The 21,525-nt window shown below is 42.0% G+C and overlaps 1 protein-coding gene across 6 annotated transcripts in view; it reads left to right on the plus strand.

Moving 5' to 3' along the window:
- The window catches only part of LOC132534857 (uncharacterized), a 106,769-nt gene extending 100,367 nt beyond the window's left edge, over positions 1–6,402 (plus strand). For 3 of the 6 annotated variants that reach the window (XR_009546597.1, XM_060179340.1, XM_060179341.1), the window contains one exon: positions 6,116–6,402. Coding sequence is in view for 1 of the 6 variants with exons in the window: in XM_060179341.1 (XP_060035324.1) it covers positions 6,116–6,134 (19 nt within the window). In the remaining 5 variants the exon portion in view is untranslated. The remainder of the gene's footprint in view (positions 1–6,115) is intronic. The other 3 variants (XR_009546595.1, XR_009546594.1, XR_009546596.1) reach the window with 2 other exon arrangements.
- The last annotated feature ends 15,123 nt before the right edge of the window (positions 6,403–21,525 follow it).

Here is a 21,525-nt window from a genome sequence, read left to right on the forward strand (position 1 = left end):
AGATACCACGTTACACTAAAAAAATTTTTTTTTCTCTTTTGCCAAAATACAAGCTGAATTTTAGAACTGATGAGACTCTTTGAATTCAACTGTATTGTCCTAGGAGATTCAAGACGAGAAAGAATGAGCCCATTTTTGCCAGTATGACTCCCATGTCTGCTCACAGTAAGACTACCTTTTATGGGGGCCAGGTGGTGGCGCACCTGGTTGAGCGCACATGTGACAATGCTCAAGGACCCAGGTTCGAGGCCCCTTCTTCTTCTAGCATTTGCCCTACTTCCGTAGCCAGTCAACAGCGTCAGGTTGAGCCTGATGTAAAGTTCCGAGACCTCCTTTGAATCTGGAGAGGTGGCAGTCGTTGACTATGTGGGTCATAGGCTGTCTGTAGCCGCAGGGGCAGTTCGGGTCGTCTCTGGCTCCCCAGCGATGGAACATAGCGGCACACCGGCCATGGCCTGTTCGATAGCGATTGAGGAGGGCCCGATCATAACGTGCTAGGTCAAAGCCGGGTTGACGCTTGCAGGGGTCTGTGATGAGGTGTTTGTTCTTGACCTCAGCTGACTGCCAACTCTGTTTCCTAGGAGATTCAAGACGAGAAAGAATGAGCCCATTTTTGCCAGTATGACTCCCATGTCTGCTCACAGTAAGACTACCTTTTACGGGGGCCAGGTGGTGGCGCACCTGGTTGAGCGCACATGTGACAATGCCCAAGGACCCAGGTTCAAGGCCCTGATGCCCACCTGCAGGGGAAAAGCTTTGTAAGTGGTGATGCAGGGCTGCAGGTGTCTGTCTGTCTCTCTCCGCCCCCTCCCCCCTTGATTTCTGGCTGTCTCTATCTAATAAATAAATAAATATAATAAAAAGAATTTTTTTAAAAAAAAGACTGCCTTTTCACCTAGGGTAGCACAAAGGCTAACAAATAAACTTACAGGGGCTCAGGAGGTAGTACACCTAGTTGAGGACATATATTACCATGTACAAGGACCTGGGTTCAAGTCCCCGGCCCTCACCTGTAAAGGGGAAGCTTCACAAATGGTGAAGGAAGGCTGCAGATATTTATCTGGCTCCTTCTTTAACTCCTCCACTCTTCTCAATTTCTGTCCTATCAAAAAAATTAATATTAAAAATAATAAACCTATAGGATTTGTCACTGCATAATTATTTTTTTATCCTGTTTTTAAAAAAATATTTATTTATTCCCTTTTCTTGCCCTTGTTGTTTATTGTTGTAGTTATTATTATTATTGATGTTGTTGTTGTTGGATAGGAAAGAGAGAAATGGAGAGAGGAGGGGAAGACAGAGAGGGGGAGAGAAAGAGAGATACCTGCAGACCTGCTTCACTACTTGTGAAGCGACTCCCCTGCAGGTGGGGGAGCCAGGGGCTCAAACAGGGATCCTTACACTGGTCCTTGCGCTTTGCACCACCTGCGCTTAGCCTGCTGCACTACAGCCCCAAATTGTTTAATAATCAATTAGACCTAAAAGTAAGAATATAACAGATGAGATTTGGGGTCTTCATGTTGGAAGAAGCTAGGAAGTCTATTTTAGCTATATTCCAAGGGGCCCATAATTTTTCCTTGAGCGCAACAGCTAACTGTTTTTTTTAAAAACATTTATTTGATTTATTACATTTGAGAGAGAGTTTCACATGAGCTATGGAAAGAAGGGGAAGTTAGAGCACCGTTCTGGTACAGGCAGTGCAGAAGATCAAATCAAGAACCACAAGCAGGAAAGTCCAGTGTTCTACCAGCTGAATCATGGCCCCAGTCACTGCAAAGCTGTTTCTAAGAACTAAAACATAATAATAATCCTTTTCATTTTCTTGTAAGCAAAAATAACTAACGATGTCCTTTGGAATGCATTTGACATTACACTGATCTGAAAGTATGTTTTTTTTGTTCAAATGAATCTTTTTACTTGTGTGTAAGAAGGGAAAAAGAAAAGAGTGTCACTCTGGTATGTGCTTTGCTAGGGATCAAACTTAGGACCTTATTTATGCAAACTTTGCGCCCTGCTACTGAGCCAGCTCCTTAGCCACTCGGGTAAAAACAAGACACTGGTTCCATTTGTTGAAATGACCTCAATGCCTCTAGAACTCAGGGTGGATTTCTCAGTGAGAAAAGCAGTATCAGGGTCAGGTGTTGGTGCACCTGGTTGAGTGCACGTTACAATGCTCAAGGACATGGGTTTGAGCCCCCCCAGCGCCCACCAGAGGGGGAAAGCTTTGTGAGTGGTGAAACGGTGTTGCAGTATGTCTCTGTCTCCCTCTCTATCACCCCTGTGCTTCTCAATTTCTGGCTGTCTCTATCCAGTAAATAAATAAAGATAATAATAATAATATTAAGCCAATAGCATAGCTACAATAACACCCAAACTTGGAAATATTCCAGATAGTAATAATAGCTATCCTGCTGTAGTACAAGGGGATAGAATTAAACCTTCTACTGATTTAATTTGCTTTGTTTGTTTTTAAAAAAATCTATGAATCTCCTTGTTTCTGGTGGATTTGAACTCCATCTCCAGAAAATCTACACGTGCGTATGACAGCATCAGGTCAAAACACGCACGAAATAGAACTGATGTGATTAAAGGAGACATGCTAAGAACTGATGTCTTTGGATATAAGAACAGTCTAACTCTCCACCCACCAGCCATCTGATTTCTGTTATGTGTCTCTGTCTTGTTCTCCTCTCTTGCATCAATCAGCTCGTGCTTGGAATACATTTTCTGATCTCGATGAATTCCTGTGATAAGACTGTGTCTGTGCCTCCGGGCCCATGAATCTCAATGTTGTTGGGCTTGAGCCCAGTTATCTGTGACACTCGGGAATTGGCTTTAGAAACCGCTGGCACTTGAGTCAAGGAAAGGGCCCATCTACAGAGACCTTTGTGCCCCTGGTGGGGCCCACGGGCAAGAAGCATCTCTCCTTGGGAACTTGTAGAAATGCAGAGTCCCAGGCCCTGTATAGCTCAAACATGGTGTTTTAGCAAAATTGGTCTTGATGTGTTTACATACGAGTTTGACTGAACTGGGGGACATGTGACATTTGAGGGTGGAGGGGGGACTTCATCTGGCTCAGTCGAGGGTCAGTGTGCTCTTGATTCTGTGAAGATTTCAGATACCCACTCCCTACACGGTGCAGTTTTCACTGGTAACCAAAATGGACAAATACATCACCTTTCTTTGGCTTGTATTCTTCCTGTCTGAAGAACAAAACATCAGGGGAGAGTTGAGAAGGTTTTGGGGACGGTTCTTTCAGAAGCAGCCAGTCCTAACGAAAAATGATTCCTAGGAAGGTAACTAGTAACAAACTGCTCAGTAGCAAATAACTTGTGAATCTGGTTAATTTTAGTCACAATAATGAAAAAAACAACTCTCTTCCTTTTATTAAAAAATTATTGATTTATTCCCTTTTGTTGCCCTTGTTTTATTGTTTTTGTAGTTATTATTGTTGTTGTTGTTGATGCTGTTGTTATTGGGTAGGACAGAGAGAAACGGAGAGAGGAGGAGAAGACAGAGAGGGGGAGAGAAAGAGAGACACCTGCAGACCTGCTTCACTGCTTGTGAAGTGACTCCCCTGCTGGTGGGGAGCTGGGGGCTTGAACTGGAATCCTTGTGTAGGTCCTTGTGCTTTGCACCACCTGCAGTTAACCTGCTGCACAAGTGCCCGACTCCCCATCCACCCCCCCCCCATTTTTTTTCTATCAGTTAAACTTAGAAAAAAAATTGTGTTCCATCCTCATGACACACTCCATCAGTTGGCTTCCCCCATCCCATATACACATGGTAAAACAATATGTAAATAAATAGACAAATAAATACACTACCTGGGTGTTGAAAGGCTCTAAGAAGCCAGTGTGAGGTGACTGCAGTGTCCTTTATTTTCTTTCCCACTCTGAGAGGCGACTCCACGGTGACTGTTCTTTCTTCGACGTCTTTCCTCCTCTCCCCCGCCCCCCCGTACATTCTGAGTTTCACAGGGCCATCCTTTCCAGTGCAGTGAAATCTCCATGGGCTGGAGCTTGGCATGCACCTTGGTTGGCCAGGTGCAAGTTTCTCTTCAAAGCATGACAAGAGTCATGGCTGAAATGTAGAGCGGCAAATGTGTTGGAGGGTTTTTGCCAAGCTGAGGCCAAAGGAGGCTGACTGTTATTAGCAAGGGGGCAGAAGAGCAAACAGGGCAGGGGAGGGGGGGGTGCAGTGTGATTGCATGTGGGATGCCAGCTGCTTGATGATAAATCTAGCTTTAAACCAACCGACCAAGCAAAAGCACTTAGGTTTTTGTTTATTCTTCTGTGAGCCTTATGATGTTCATTAGAATGGAGGTATTGTAGGAAAAGGAGGAGGAAGAGGAGGAGGAGGAAGAGGAGGAGGAGGAAGAGGAGGAGGAGGAAGAGGAGGAGGAGGAGGAGGAGGAATAAAAGGAGGAGGAGAAGGAAAAGAAGGAGAGGAAGAAGGAGAAGGAAAAGGAAAACGTGGAGGAAGAAGAGGAGGAGGAGGAGGAGGAAGACATGGGAAACAAATGAATCAGGATAGAGTGTATATGTGACTAGAAAATTCAATCCTGCACACCTTCTGTCCCTGTCACACCCCAAAATTCACAGTCGCAACCCTTGCCGTGTGAGGCCTGCTGCAGCACACGCAGTGTATGTACTGCTGAGCAGATCTGCTGCAGAAAACAGTTACCGGTTCGTTCTAGATAATCACAGCAGAAGAAGCTTTCATTTCATTGCAGTTCTCTTTCTTTCTTTCTTTCTTTCTTTCTTTCTTTCTTTCTCTCTTTCTTTCTTTTTTTTTTTTAACTATGCATTATTATTGACTATGTGGCCTCCTTGGAAATAGTGAGGATTGATTTCCTGAGTCTTTTGCATATTACTGATACTCAGTAATGTTGTTGAATAAAACCTTTTCCATCCTGCCACAGTGAAAAGGCCCTAACTGGGGGGAGAGGAAGGAAGATTTCCCCATGGAGGGTTCTCTCTTCTGCAGATCTGGAGGCTGTGAAGGGACTAAGCCAGGAAAACTATATATGTGGGTCTTTGTGGTCCAAGCAGCTGTGGCTCTGTATCCTGATTTAGATGACCTAAAATTCACATGCTCTCCAGATCCCAAAGCTTTGGCCCCACTGCTCCTGGTCTCCATTTCTTGGCCTCCGACTACCACCCCCTCCTGACATGTACACACACACACACACACACACACACACACACACACACCACACCAAAGCAGACTTGCTTGATAAAACGACCAGGAGCGCTCACTGACAAAGAAGAGAGTCCGGAGAATGATTGCAAAGGCCACGAGCATCAATGTCTTCTGAGGGCAGATGCAGACCCAGGAATGCACTGATTCTTGTTTTAACCTTGACACTGGGTCCCTGGGTGTGCACTTCAGCTCTGCCTGGCCATTAGGCTCCTTTCCTTAACTCTGCATAAGTGGGGAAAAAAAAATCTCAAATAGGTTGAGAAGTCGAAACTTCTTTCTTCTCCCAAATTTCCATTGACCACAAATGAACCTTGCCATACTCTTTTCATTCCCTTTAGAAATTGTTCTTAGGGGCTGGGTGGTGGTGTAGCTGGTTAATCACACATAGGGCCCATTCCCATGCACAAAGGACCCAGGTTCAATCCCCTACTCCCCACCTGCTTCAGAAGCTGTGAAGCAGGTCTGTAGGTGTCTATCTTTCTCTCCCTCACTCAATCTCCCCATACTCTTTCAGTTGCTCTCTGTCTCATCTAATAAAAATTTTAAAAATAAAGGAAAAAATGGCCTCCAGGGGCAGTGGATTTGTGGTGCCTGCACCAAGACCCAGCAATAACCCTGGAGGCAATAATAATCATAAGAGAAGCAGGGAAGGAAAGAAGGGGGGAAAAGCAAGCAATTGCCAAAAACAAAACCAAACAAACAAAACTAGTATAGCCACAGGCCCTTTGGAATATAACTTCTTCTTCTAGCGTTGTTGGAATATAACTAAAATATGCCTACTAGTTATATACAAAATGGAGGGCCACCCTCCCCACCCCAACTCTTCATCTGCACTATTCCAGCCTTTGGGTTCATGATTGGTTCAACAATTTGTTTGGCTTTGTGTGTTAACTCTCTTTTCAACCACCAGGTTCCAGATGCTAGCATGATGTCGACCAGATTTCCCTGGACAGACAACCCCACCAATGTGTCCTGGAGCTCCGCTTCCCTAGAGCCCTTCCCCACTAGGAAAAGAGAGAGACAGACTGGAAGTATGGATTGACCTGTCAATGCCCATGCTCAGCTGGGAAGCAATTACAGAGCCAGACCTTCCATCTTCTGCATCCCACAATGACCTTGGGTCCATCTCCCAAAGGGTTAAAGAATAGGAAAGCTTTCAGGGGAGGGGATGGGATATGGAGTTCTGGTGGTGGGAACTGTGTGGAGTTGTACCCCTCTTATCCTATGGTTTTGTCAATGTTTCCTTTCTGTAAATAAAAAATTTAAAAAAAAAAAAAAAAAGAAGGAAAGCTATTGCCTTCATTTCCAAGTCAATGGAAATCCCCTCTTGCTGAGAGTAAGGGAATTTTCAGAGCTGAGGAAAGAACAGAGAGAAAAGGTAGATTTTCCTCTGGATTCCAATGTACAGGCTTCCAATAACAGTATCTTGTCATGATCTGGTGGGAGGACTCAAGCAAGACATTTAGCTTGGCCAGTGCAATGCTTTATTCCACACGGTTCTTTCCCTGGAGCAATAAGCAATAAGCACTTCACTTCTCTTACCCTTGGGGAGTTCTGCCTTTAAAGTCCACCTCCTGGATAAGTCATTTGCATCTACCCTTTACACCTCACATCAGTGCAGGAGCAAACCAGGCTGTCCTGGGCTGAAGACACTGGGAGGAGGCTGAAGGATTGACTTTTTTTTTTAACCTGACAATGTCTGAGAACAGGAGTTGGTAAGGTTTTCTCCTTCAATTAGGAATGTGGAGATCCTTCAGCAGAGGACACCTGTATAATTCACTAAAAATATGCTAGATAAGGCTGGGTAGATTCAGCAGCAGTATTCTGGGAATATTTTAAATGTAATTTGGGGAGGGAGCAACCTGTCTTGGTCCATTTTCAAAGATGAAATGATCAGCAAAGGTCCAGGAGTATCTGTTGTTCCATAAGACCTTGCATGGAGATCAAAGTCCATTCACTGCCCCCATAGTTAACACTGCAACAGCTTGGGGCTCGCTCTGAAATTTTCCCAGTATGCAGTTCTCTATTTATTTAATTTTGGCTATAATTTATATTGCTCTACTTATTATTATTATTATTATTATTATTATTATTATTATTATTATTATACTTATTGGATAGAGGTAGCCAGAAGTTGAGAGGAAAGGGTAAACAGAGGAGAGAGACACCTGCAGTACTGCTTCACCATTCTCGAAGCTTCCTTCTTTGCAGGTGGGGATTGGGGAATTGAACCTGTGTCCTTGTACATGGTAAACACACATACACACAACCAGGTGTGCTGCCAACCAGCCCCCCACCATGCAGTTCTCCATAGAAAAAAAGTCAGTGAGATGGCTGAAAAGCATTAAGATATAAAGCAGAACAAACTGTTCAATAATCAGGAAACCAAAGTTCTCATATAGCAGATGAGATCCAGGAAATACTTCTTCATTTATAAATCTCTTTAATGTTTTTCTTTATTGGGGATTGATGGCTTACAGTCAACAGTAAAATACACTAGTTTGTACATGTGCTTGGGAATTATTATATAAATACAATTCATCGCCTGCCATATAGAAATTCCAATTTGCCACTAAACCTAGATCAAACTATTACCTACAGAGCAACCCACATTTTAATAACGGCAACCTTCTCTCTCTCTCTTTTAAATTTACTTATTTTTATATCATAGAATTACATGCCGACAGGGGTTTGAATCCACACCATTCCTATCACCAGAGTTCTGAATCTTCAGTCTCCCCACTGTAATCCGCCACAGTTCCCCTAAGGTTGTAGACTTGGGCCAGCCATCTCTACAATTATCTGTCCACATTTACGCATAGTTGCCCCCCGTTTTTGCTGATTCAATCCTCTCTTCCCCTCCAAGCCACTCATGACAACATAACTCCCTCCATATGTCCCTCTCCTTTTCCTTCTCTCTCTCTGGGTGCCGATGGAGCTGGAGTGCAGAGTCCCCTTATCTTCATCCCATCACTTCTCCCCTGCTGGGAGTCTGGATCAAGGTCCCATATATCCCTCTCTTATTCTTTCTCTCTGGGTGCTGATGGAGCTGGAGTGCAGAGTCCCCTTATCTTCATCCCATCACTTCTCCCCCACTGGGAGTGCGGATCAAGTTGTTTTGAGACAGCAGAAAAATCTGTGGCTAAAATGAACTATTTACCTCCATCCACCTACTCCAGGGCCCACATATAGATTTATATTTAGCACCACAGCCTGTGTAACTTCTAAGTCCCGACTGGTCTGAGCTCATAGCTCATGGTCACACTGGGTACGCTGCAGGCTACACTCATTTCAGGACCAGTCTTTCTTGAGTGGCAAGGGCTCTCTTCGGAGAGTAGGGCTATCCCTACCGTCATTGCTTTATGGTGAGGACAGAGTCTTTTACTTTGGAAGCACACTTTTATTGAACACCTACTGGACTGTCAGTAAAGACATGGTATATTTTTCTATGCAAAACTTTGCCATGAATTTTCCAACAACCTATTTTTTCTTTTGCCTCCAGGGTTATTGTTTGGGCTCGGTGCCAACACTACAAATCCACTGCTCCTGGAGGCTAGTTTTCCCCTTCTGTTGCCCTTGTGATTTATTGTTGTTGTTGTTATTGTTGTCATTGTTGCAGGACAGGACAGAGAGAAATTGAGAGGACGGGAAGACAGAGACAGGAGACAAAGATAGACACCTGTAGACCTGCTTCACCACTTGTGAAGCGACACCCACCCCTGAAGGTGGGGAGCGGAGGGCTGGAACCGGGATCTTTCAGCCATATGCACTTAACCCACTGTGCTATCACCCGCCCCCCCCCCCCAACAACCTATTATTTTTACCAGCCACCCCAGTGTCTCTAGTAGTGAAAGCAGGAACCTAAGGACATGATTTCAACACAATGGTGCAAGTTCTAAGACTGTTCTATGGGCTAGGTCTTTGCTTTAACAAGAAAGTTTGGTGTTTTTTGTTTGTTTGTTTGTTTGTTGTTGAATCTCAAATGATCCTGGTTTCTACCACATTGGGATCTATGTTTAAACCTAGAGCCACCTTCTGCACCCCATAATAATCCTGAGTCGATACTCCCAGAGGAATAAAGAATAGGAAAGAATCAAGGGAGGGGACGGGTTACGGAGTTCTGGTGGTGGGAATTGTGTGGACTTGTCTCCCTCTTACCCTGTGGTCGGTCTTGTTGGTGTTTCCATTTTTTTTTTCTGTTTTTTTTTTATAATTTATTTCTTTATTGGGGAATTAATGCTTTACATTCAACAGTAAATACAATAGTTTGTACATGCATAACATTCCCCAGATTCCCATTTAACAATACAACCCCCACTATGTCATTCATCATCTTTCATGGACCTGTATTCTCCCCACCCACCCACCCACCCCAGAGTCTTTTACTTTGGTGTAATACTCCAATTCCATTTCAGGTTCGACTTGTGTTTTCTTTTCTAATCTTGTTTTTCAACTTCGGCCTGAGAATGAGATCATCCCGTATTCATCCTTCTGTTTCTGACTTATTTCACTCAACATGATTTTTTCAAGGTCCATCCAAGATTGGCTGAAAACGGTGAAGTCACCATTTTTTACAGCTGAGTAGTATTCCATTGTGTATATATACCACAACTTGCTCAGCCACTCATCTGTTGTTGGACACCTGGGTTGCTTCCAGGTTTTGGCTATTACAAATTGTGCTGCCAAGAACATATGTGTACACAAATCTTTTTGGATGGATGTGTTGGGTTCCTTAGGATATATCCCCAGGAGGGGAGTTGCAGAGTCATAGGGTAGGTCAATTTCTAGCCTTCTGAGAGTTCTCCAGACTGTTCTCCACAGAGGTTGGACCAATTGATATTCCCACCAGCAGTGCAGGAGGGTTCTTTTGACCCCACACCCTCTCCAGCATTTGCTGCTGTTACCTTTTCTGATGTATGACATTCTCACAGGAGTGAAGTGATATCTCATTGTTGTCTTGATTTGCATTTTATAAATAAAATGTGTTTCCATTTTATAAATAAAAATTATTAAAAAATATAAATAAACCTAAAGCCAGGAGACATAATCTCTAGGCTTCCTGCAGCTCTTTTAACCCACAAGCTGGTAAAATTCAATCTATCCACAGTCTTCAAAGTCTAAGAAGTTTCTCTGTTCCCCGTGCCTGGCCCTTCCCTTGAAGCAAACTCCCCTTCAGCTGGAGTCCATTTACTAGAATTAATCGTTTTGGAAGAAGCTCAATCTTGCTGGAAAATCCAGAAAAGATTTTAGTTACAGCTTCACATAATAAAGCAATTGTGTAATTAGGAATACATTTGTCACTCCTTTGAGTGTGTGTGGGGAGGGGGAGGGGAACACATGTATTTCTTTAGTGTAAATCCTGACAGTGGAGCTTTCCTTTTCCAGGGAATTATACCATTATACCATAAAAATGTCAAGGCCCAAGTTTACTGTTCCTGCTAATATTCTAAAATATTCTCTTAGGCCGACATCTCCGTCAATTAAAATTAAACACAACTGCGTTCTGCCATTTATACTTCAAGGAGGAAGCTTTTGAGTTTATGGCCTCACTTCCAATTGATTTTTAAGAAGGCATCTGTAAAACTTGGCTTGAACAAGATGAGGTGGGCTGTCTTTAAGGGCCAGTCAATTTAAAAAAGAATGTTTTTTAAAGACCATAAATTGACAAGCAGAATATACTACACACATCTCCAGGTTGGCTCCGCTATTAAAAATAAATCCAGCAATTCGTTGGAATTGAATGTTTGGACTGACATAACTCAGTGACAACATGCTTCTCTGGCTTGTTTAGGGGTTTCTGATGTTTTTTTTTTACAGAAGGAACATAAACAAGGGAGTGTGTGAGTGTGGCTTCCAGTTGTTGCTTAAGGAGCACAGATTAGGGGAAAGTCCTTTTGTGGGTATTTCCCACAGAGGATCTGCAGTACTTTCTCACGGGACCTCAGTGGGTTCTCGGTGGAGACAGGCAGAAGCGGTGTGACCAGGCAGCCCTTTTGGTAGGATGAGGCAACCAGTTAAATCTGTGGGTAGCTTGCCCTCTGTGATCATAAGATGAGCAGAGTAAATCTCTGCTCCAGTTGCTCTAAAAGGAGTTTAAAGAAGCTCTCTTTGGCCTCTCCCTTGGATTGCCAAGCTTAATGTGTGATGTTTTATTGGTGCATTTAAGGCAGGTATTATTTAATGATCCAGAGTTTCTTCGGGGCCAAAGTACCTCCCTCATTCTTTGTTAAGCACCTTTTGGAAGCTCTATGAGTCTTTTCGGGTCACCTGGTTACCACTTAAGGAAAAGAGATAATGTCCTCTGTTGCTTAAAAGGGTTTGCACCCTTTCTAGCAAGTTTGGAATCGTGTTCTGAATGTCTGGATTAATTTGTTGGGGGGGGGGGAGAGCAGGGGAGCTAGGAGGGTAGGGAAAGGACAACTGGATTGTTCTTTTAAAAAATTATTTTATTTAATGAAAGATATAGAGATAGATGATAGATAGGTAAATAGATGATAGATGATTGACAGATAGATAGATATGTAGACAGTTAAGAAAGACAGTCTTTTGCATCATCGTTATGCTGTCTCCCCAGCCCAACACTGGTGTTCTTAATAAGCAGATGCTTTGTCTAGACATGGAGGGAATGCTAACTTCAAAAAAAAAAATCTCTACAGTGTAATTGGGAGAAATTCTTCTCTCTTTTTAAGTTGTAGAGGCTGAGGTTTTAAGGGCTATCAGATAAAGCACACCTGGGTCTTGTCTGACAGACTGACTCTTCCTCCTTGGTCATTGCTGAAGGAACTAGACTATGGCCAGCAGTTTTGTGCCGATTCTACTAGAGCTTAGCATGGGCTCTGTAAGTATCGTTGAAGCTGCAAATGCATATCAGTAAATAAAGAGATTGGGCCCCTCTACCCCAATTCCTTAGATATTTCTGCCCTAGATAACAGGAAATGCTAGAAAAGAGACATGTCGCGGGGGGATGGGGGGGAGAGGGGACAAAACCAAACAGTTCCAAGGGAGACTCATGTCAATCATGGGGATTGAAACCTGTAGACACTAGACTGACATATTGCTTTCACTTCCTCTAGTTTTCTTCTTCTCTTGTCTCTTCTGGTCTTAAACTTGACCTTAGAACCCATGGCCCATGTGTTTTCTCTCCTTTCTAATTCTCCTCACTTTGGGGTAAGGTGTGTCTTAAGATGCTGCCCATTCTGTGCCCAAATGACAACTGTGAGCTGTGGTCCAAATCTCCAGTGTGATGATACAGAGAAGTAGGACCTTTTGGGTGGTGAATCAGCCATGAAAATGCACCGCCCATCCCCTCCGACTTCATGAGGACTGACACAATAAGGACTAACTCTGAACCAGGAAGTTAACCATCTCTAGACACTCATCTGCAAGAGGCCTGAGCCTGAACTTTCTAAATTCCAAGGCTGTGAGAAATAGATGTTTGCTACTGAAGCCACATAGACTGTGGCATTGTCATTGTAGTTTTTCCCCCAAGACACAGGTAATTTTGTCCAGACATAGATGAAGTAGACATAGCAATGTCACAGACCTAGTATCTAGAGGACACTTTACTGCCATGTTTGAGAAAACACAGTGCAAGGGGGGGAGAAAACTGTCCTTGAGAGCCTAACATCTGTTATTAACCACCACATGGATGGCCTGAAGTTCTCACACCCGGTCCTAATTTTGGAAATAAATGTTGTGTCTCACTGGAGAACCCTCTCTGATTGAAATGTCTTCAACACTTTAACATGGGCATAACATTGTGTTTAGATACACAATGTTGAATTCATGATCCCCACACCCCACAACCCCAGCCCCCAGTAAATGTTATCTACACTCAACCCAGGTAAGAATTGATAAAGGAAGGGGTCATTACTGACTCCTTACTCTTCTTCCTGTGCTAGCTTTATGTGAGCCATCTGCTTGTCCATTGTTTTTTTTTTTTTTTTTTTTTTTTTTTTTTACCCCTCATTAGTGCTCTCAGATCTGATCTGTTCATTACCAATGCCCAGCATAATCTCTGCTGTCACTGAACTCCTCGGTGTACTTTTATTTATTTATTTTTTCTTGCCAGCATGTTTGGCTTCTCTATACTGGAAAGATTTTTGTGATCTGTCTTTTCAAAACAGGCATTTGATTATTTTACTTTACATGAAAATTTCAATGGCTTCCCATTGCTCCACGTATAAGAAAAATAATCCCTAAACTAACCCACAAGACACACAGACCTCCAATCTGCTACAAGCATTTGCTTGTTACTCAGTGTCATTCTTATTAGCACCCTCTCTTTCTCCCAAAGGTATCTGGGTTTGGGCAATAAATTACATGGTCACCTTTCTCATGACCAAGATTAAAGTGGGCCAGTTTATATTCACAACTGGTGGGCATCAAAATCATTCTCAACTTCTTAAAGAAATATTTTCTGAGCAAGCAGACCTCTCTTGATTGAGACAGAATACAGGTACTGGCAGCTCAGGAGTCATGTTTTCTTCTTTACAAAAGTATTTTCCAAAGCTCCCCAGAGAGGAAAAGAGAGGCAGGGGGCCCTTGACCCAGTGAGTAGGGGAAAGAAAGGGCTGGTGACAGAAAGGCATTAATTCATGCACTGTGAGCTTCAATGATGTGTTTTCTTTACACCTTCAAGTTAAGATCAGCTGGGAGACTAAAGTCCAGTTCAACCTCCCTGGCACAGTTCATAACCATAGAAATTTATCCAAACCTTCGGGTTTCCTTCAGAATTGCAATGTCTTAATGTCTTAAGTTATTTGAAACCTAAATTTATGATGACACCAAATCATACATATATGATTCCATTTATAGATGTGAAAAAGAATTTTTTTCTAAACAAATACAAATAATTTGTAATGCTTTTAATATTTTGTCACAAATTCTAATGATGTCCTTACTATTTATGTTATTTTTTTCCTAATGTTTTATAAGACTGGTAAATCTATCCATGGGCAGAGTGTTATATAGATTTTTTTTCACCCAAACTAACTTTTATTTCCTGACATAAGGATGAAGACCAAAAGAGATCACTTGTGAAAGTTTTTGTGGCAGATCACAGATCCACTAGATTTCTTTATTACTGTTTGTTGGATTTCTGATAAATAGAAAACAATACATAAAGTTACTATATTCTACATAAGTATAATTCTCAGATTGTTATGGAAATTTTACCTACCTAATTATCAGCGAAGATTTCAATTGTTGAGTACTAAGAAATAATGAACACCCACAAAAACATTGCAATGAGAATTCTGAAATGATACAATGCTCTCCTTTGAATATAAATTACAGAATCATGAAAGAACTGTTTCTGAGTCTCTTGTGATGCCCCCATTCCCAACACTTCAGCCTTATTTCATCCTGCTAAGAGAATAAAATTCTGATTTCTGGCCTGAACAGAAATCATTTGAAGTCTTGTCCACTTTAATTTTGAGATGTTTCTTCACTTCACTGTGGGTGATTTCAAAGATTACAACATGGTTGTGCACAGAAATAACATACAAGAGGCAATAAGTAAACATACACTGTAAATGAGCAGAACATGGTTTTTTTCTATGTATAAAAGAATCAATCATCTAGGGATATTCCTAACTCAGGTTTTCTCATTTGGATATTTGTGACTGACTGTTTTGCTCTCTCCAAGTGACAACACTAATTGACTTTTATTTGTCTCACACTCCAATTTTGTTAATTGCTTTGCATGTTCTGGAATTTCTTTTCTTTTTTTTTTTCTGTCCATAAAATTTGAGTTATTTATTTGGTGAACAGCCAGTTTTTGATGCTCTGCATATGTTAGCTTGAGAACACAAGTATCAGTGTGTTTATATCAACGTAAGATCCCTAAAAATTGACTCGGGCCATCCTGGGATTCAGAAATGCACTCTGAGATTAAAGCATGTCTGTTAAGTTTGTTATTTTGAAGCAGTTCCTCAGAGGAGCCTGTGTTATGACCCCAGAATGTTTCCCTTCGTTTCTGGAGGGAGAAGGGGGCATATTTGGTCCGCTCTTCTGCTTGTCCCCTTGCTCAAGATATAACTGTTTATTATGATTCCCAGGCAGAACTCTACGATAAATAACGGAGATTTGCTTTACATGTAGATATTTATATTTTATAAATGTAGTCCAGGTTTCTCAGCTCACACCATCCTGGAGGGGATATAATCAAACAGGCAAGACTCACAATAAAAACAGCAAAGAATGACTTGCACCAGCAAAATGGCCTAGATGTCTCATCTTTAATCCAAGCACTTTTCTGGGTCTAGCAGAGAGTCAGCCAAATTCGACATCCTGCATCATGGTCATGGAAATTCTTTTCTTGCCACAAGGTTTGCTCGGCACTTTTCCTCTCTCATGTCCCAGAGGTCACATTTGTCCACAGCCATCTTTGCTGCTGCTCTCCAATTTTCTCTACTGCTAACTCCTACTTCGTCAACAGCATGGCTGGATTTAGGTCCATCATGGCTTCATGGTATCAGTCCCATCATTACTGCCTCTCCATGTGCTTGGTCACCCATGTGGCCAATACAATCATGGTGAGAAATAATGCCAACCAAAATATGACCACTATGTATAAGACAAACGAAAACAAAACAAAAGAACGAGGAAATTAGGGGTCTAGTAATCTCTCAGTTTCTTTACAACAGATTTATGGGATTGTTTTTTTCAACTACTGCTCCCATTTTTCCACAGAAGTTGGCACAGTCTATTGAAAATATAGACTGGAAGATAATATGCACATCTGTGAAGAATTGACAGTCAAATTCATCCACCTTCATGAACCTTCAATATGCCAATACCAGATAAATGACATTATCTCTCTTTTTGATAACCTCTGTCTCTTGCATGACTTCCCCATTCAGCTAATTTTGGGAGGCAGTTACTTATATGCTGCTTCAGAACTACTGTTCTAGAGAAGAGTTTGATCATGGGAAAGTGTCCTGTCTTCAGGTAAGGTAAATTATCAGTTGCAGATCATAACACGTGGTACACTGACGCTCTGGAGACTTTTCAAACTCTACACCAAAATTTCTATTGGTTTTCAAAATTGCAATGACATGAATTTCTCTGCAGTAGTGCACAGGTGAAATCTGATGATAAAGAGTGGGGGGAAAACTACAGACTCAGGTTCTTGGGCTCTCATGTAAGAGAAATTGACAGGCGGCCATCTTATTCTCAGACAAGGCTGAATAGAGCTCTGAAGAAGGAGAAATGAGGGTGTAAGGATGACAGCATGGTGGCAAAGATTGTCACAGGTTGGTCAACACTCTTAAAGGCCATTGCAGGATTCCTAAGGCCCTTGTAGTCAGGGACAAGTAGCAGCACATACTGCAGATCTGCTCAGGCCAGCCTCACATAGTCCCGAATGGAAGTCATTTGGCTAATGATGGCCTTGTCTTACCTCCCAGGTGTTAACCATTAGGTGGAAGGAGGTCCTGCCCTGTTCTGCTTCTGTCTCATGGAGTGGTCCGGAGACAGTCTGAGTGCTGGTTGATTCCGCTGTAAGAGATGGAAAGTTTCCGCACTCCTCTGGGGTGCTCTTCCACTACTTAGCAGCCTCCTAATGAGGAGCCCTTTGCTGTGTGGGCGAGCTGGTGAACATATTCCATGGCCTTGTTACAACCCAGAGGAAGGAAGAAAGTGTGTCACAGAAGGCAGAGCAGAAGGCTCAGTATGCGTCATGGTTTGCTTGCATGTGGCCACAGCAAGGTACAACTCTCAAGGGATGTCACTTGTACTTGGGTAGACATTTGCTACTTAGAGCTCAGGAGAGGGAAAGTTAGAAAAAGGAAGAAAGAAGAAAGTAAGTAAGTAAGTAAGAAAGAAAGAAAGAAAGAAAGAAAGAAAGAAAGAAAGAAAGAAAGAAAGAAAGAAATGAAGGGCAGGGGGGTCGGCCACTGGCGCAGTGGGTTAAGCGCAGGTTGCGCAAAGCACAGGGACCGGCGTAAGGATCCCAGTTCGAGCCCCCAGCTCCCCACTTTTAGGGGATTCCCTTCACAGGCGGTGAAGCAGGTCTGCAGGTGTCTATCTTTCTCTCCCCCTCTCTGTCTTCCCCTCCTCTCTCCATTTCTCTCTGTCCTATCCAACAATGAACAACATCAACAATGGCAATAATAATAACCACAACGAGGCTACAACAACAAGAGCAACAAAAAGGAGGAAAAAATGGCCTCCAGGAGCGGTGGATTCATGGTGCAGGCACCGAGCCCAGCAATAACCCTGGAGGAAAGAAAGAAAGAAAGAAAGAAAGAAAGAAAGAAAGAAAGGGTGGAAGAAAGGAAGAAAGAACCAAAGAAAGAAAGAGGAGAGGGCTAGGTGACCATTAGCATCCTTCCTCGCTGTACTGCAGAGTGATGCCTTTGGTTGTGTGGCTCAGCAGAGTAGCTGGGACAGTGGGCACAGATGCTCCATGTTAAAAAGAAAGTCAAAAGATAAAGACATTGGCTTCTGGAGGGTTTAAGTGGAGCCATGGTGACCTAGGTCTTGTGTGAAAGGATAAACAACACAGGGATCATGGGAGAGGTTTCAGGGATGTCTTCAGACTCTCTTCAAGGTCACTTGATGTTATGGCAAGATCTAGAAGTCCCCCCCAAAATAGAATCACTGCAAATGATGAGTGTCATAAGCCAGGCAGAGAACCAGCCCTGTGGGTTACCATGGCAGGACAGACGTGAGGGCACTTGTCCAGAAACAGAAAGAGAATGCAATGATTTCAAGCAATTGAATGACTGGAGATGTGTGTAAGGTTGTGCAGGAGAGGGGGCTCGGGTGGTAGTGTGCCAGGTGAAGCGCACATAGTATGAAGCGCAAGGACCCACGCAAGGATGCTGGTTTGAGCCCCCATCTCTCCACCTGCAGGGGGTTCACTTCGCAAGAGGTGAAACAGGTCTGCAGGTGTCTATCTTTCTCTCCCCCCTCCGTCTCCCACTCTCCTCTCAATTTCTCTCTGTCCTATGCAACAACAACCACAGACCAACAACAACAATGGAAAAAACAGCCTCCAGGAGCCGTGGATTCATAGTGCAGGCACCGAGCCACAGAGATAACCCTGGAGGCAAAAAATAAATAAATAAATACATAAGATAAACATAAAAGTATACATGCAATGATGAGTTATGTGATATGGGGTTGATTTTGGCACTCGTGTAGTGAAATAAGATGAGAAAGAGGATAAGTTTTGTTGAGGTAGAAACTTGTGTTTCTCTACTTTCTACCTATGGGTTCACAAACTTAATGGAAGAGAACCAAGAAGAAACTATTCAGAAAACCCCCTAGATGAAGAGCCTTTGGCATGACGGTTTTATATTTACATTAGATTTTTTCCCTGGAAGATTCTGGCCTTAGAAATCATGCAATGGCCTTTCCCCCTCCATCAGGACAATTCACAACTACAGCTTTTGAAATAACCCACACTGAAGTAAGACACAGGGTGATCACTCTCCCAGACCCCAAGAGCCTGACCTCAGTGGGACTGGATAGCGAACCTCTCTCTATCCCCCTCCCGCACCCTTAACCTCCATCATATTCTCTATGGATTAAAGCCATTCAGAGCTGGGCTGCTAGAATAACAACAAAACTCTAGCCTCTTATCTTCTGCCTCATATGTCCCTTTTTGAGAAAGACACTACAGAACAAAAGAAACATTTCTTTATATGTATGTATGTATATATATATATATATTCCCTTTTGTTGCCCTTATTATTTTATTGTTGTAGTTATTATTGTTGTTGTTATTGATATTGTTGTTGGATAGGACAGAGAGAAACGGAGAGAGGAGGAGAAGACAGAGAGGGGGAGAGAAAGATAGACACCTGCAGACCTGCTTCACCACTTGTGAAGTGACTCCCTTGCAGGTGAGGAGTGGGGGGGGGGCGCTTGAACTGGGATCCTTATGTCGGTCCTTGTGCTTTGCGCCACATGCGCTTAACCTGCTGCGCTACTGCCCAGCTCCCAAAAGAAACATTTCTATTCTTATATTAAAGGAAGCAAACTGAAGATAAAACATGTAGATAAATACCTATAATTTATTCCTGTGTGAGTGTATGTGTGTGTACATGTGTATGCAGGAAAAAAAAAAAAAACCAGAAAGTAAAAGATTAGATATTTTGTAACTTGGATGTGGCAGGTGGCTCAGAGGTTATTACAGCATGGATTTTGCACAGCTGAGAGCCCAGATTGCAGCTGGTGGTGTGGATCACTAGAATGGCGTTCTGCTTTCACTCATTAATTAAACAAACAAAGCTTTAAAGTTTCTAAGATGATATGTAACTATGAAGAACACCAAGATGAATGTCCATTTCTTTAAAAATAGATATTTTATATGTTATATTTTAAAGAGAGAGAAATACAAAGAGAGACAGGCCCACTACTCAGCGGTGCCACTGGGGAATGAACCTGGGTCTTTGGAGCCTTAGGCATAAATTTTTGGTTTTTTTTTTTTTTGCATAATACTCTCTCCAGCCTTCAAGGTTTATTTTTAAAAGAGTTATTTTGCTTCTGGTCCCAAACAAAGTTACAGTACTTGAAACTATAAAATTGATTTGATTAAATTTTCAATAGTTATCACAATACACATATACACATATATATGAGAGAGAAAAGAAAATAAACAAAGCCAAATATTATCATAGTTCTTATCTGTAGATGATGTGGCAGGAGTTTTTATGGTATTAACTTTTTCCAGTTTAAAATGTGACTGGAAATCATTTAAAAATATTACCATTTAAAAACAATTATACAGGATTTTATCTCTAGTTATTTCTAGAATTGGAGGATCTTGATACTTTTATTTTTCAGATTTTGTATGAGAAACTTATTCTACTTAATCAAGTAGTTAGAAGAATGAATTATATAGGATTAATACAATATTTAAAGTAAAAAACTCTATAATATCCTATGTTCTTTGAATTGAGGAAAGGAACATTTGTATTCAGTCAGATAATTAAATTTAAAGCAATCATAGAATAAAATTCACTTCCATTTTGTAAAGTCCCTATATTCAGATAACAGACAACTGTGGGCTTTCTAATTAAATTGTTCTAGAAAGGCGAGCATATGTAATATATTTGAAATTATTTATAAATTGTTTATTTCCTCAAATATCTTCAGTCTTTATCCAGCAGTTCAAGAAAATGCTTTTACTTTCTAAAACAAACAAAAAGTACGCACAAAGCATTTTTATTTGTTTCTGAGCTTCAAAACTCATAGAAAAATAGTCTTTTTCATAGAAACAAACAAAAAAGCTAACATCTTTCTTCTCTTTCACAGGTGCAAAAGTTTCTGTTTTCATTTTAGGGGCATTTAGTACCTGAGATTTGAATATATATTCTTTTTTTTCCCTTTGGTACTTACAAGGATTTTGGCGGAGACTAGAGCACTGACTTCTTAGAAACCTAATTAACTATGTCTGCCCCTGATCCTGTGATTCCCTTACTGTCAGGCTGCATGGCAGGGGGGGAGAGAGAAGGTGTGAGCACAGCAGTTTAGGCCACGTGGAGCTAGCAAAATGGCCGCCTCCCACTATGCCCACCAGCCCTCCTCCAGGTCTTCTCTGGGTCAGGATGCGGAAGAGAAAAAAAAAAAGCAAAACCTGAACAGCAGCGGGATTTATAGCCAGGAACAGGATTGGCTAGGAAAGGGGGTGGAGAAAGCAAAAGGCATGCTGGGAAGGTGGAAGTGTCCTTAGCAACTATTGCAATGGGTTTAACTGAATTAGCAATACCCTGAGGGGATAATGTGGTGGGGATATTTCAGGCAAAACAATGATTATGTAAGCAGAGCAGGGGGGCTGGCTTTAAGGCCCAACACCCTTAGCTCCAATCTGTTTTGTTATTCTACCATCATTTAAAATCTCTTATCTCACTATATGGCTTACAAAGACTCTCTTCACTGTAACTCCAGGAACAGATGAAGTCTGCTTTTCAAAGCCATTCATCACCTGAAATTATATATATATACTTGTGCATGTTTTCTTTTGTAAATCATTTTATTATTGTAAGGTGCTTCTGGACACTGGCATGATAATAGGCCATATAAATGATTTTGTTCTGTATTTGTGTTGTATATGCTTTATTGTAATAGCACTCTCAGGTCAAAAACAGCCAATATTCTTCCGATTAATTCTTGTCTAGACACTCATAAATTGTCCTTTAATTTGCAGAAGGAAAACCAAGTCATATGAAGCAGAGCCTTTCCCTGGCTGTAGAAACCACAACTGGCTTTTCTGGGCCAGAGGCAGAAGGCTTCCCTGTGTCCTTCAGAGCTGCAGGTCTGCCTGCTACTGGGGGCAGTTTCCCTCTGTGCTCTGCCAGGGAGCCA

Source organism: Erinaceus europaeus, chromosome 20 (assembly GCF_950295315.1).
Source record: "Erinaceus europaeus chromosome 20, mEriEur2.1, whole genome shotgun sequence".
In the NCBI taxonomy this organism is placed as follows: Eukaryota; Metazoa; Chordata; class Mammalia; order Eulipotyphla; family Erinaceidae; genus Erinaceus; species Erinaceus europaeus.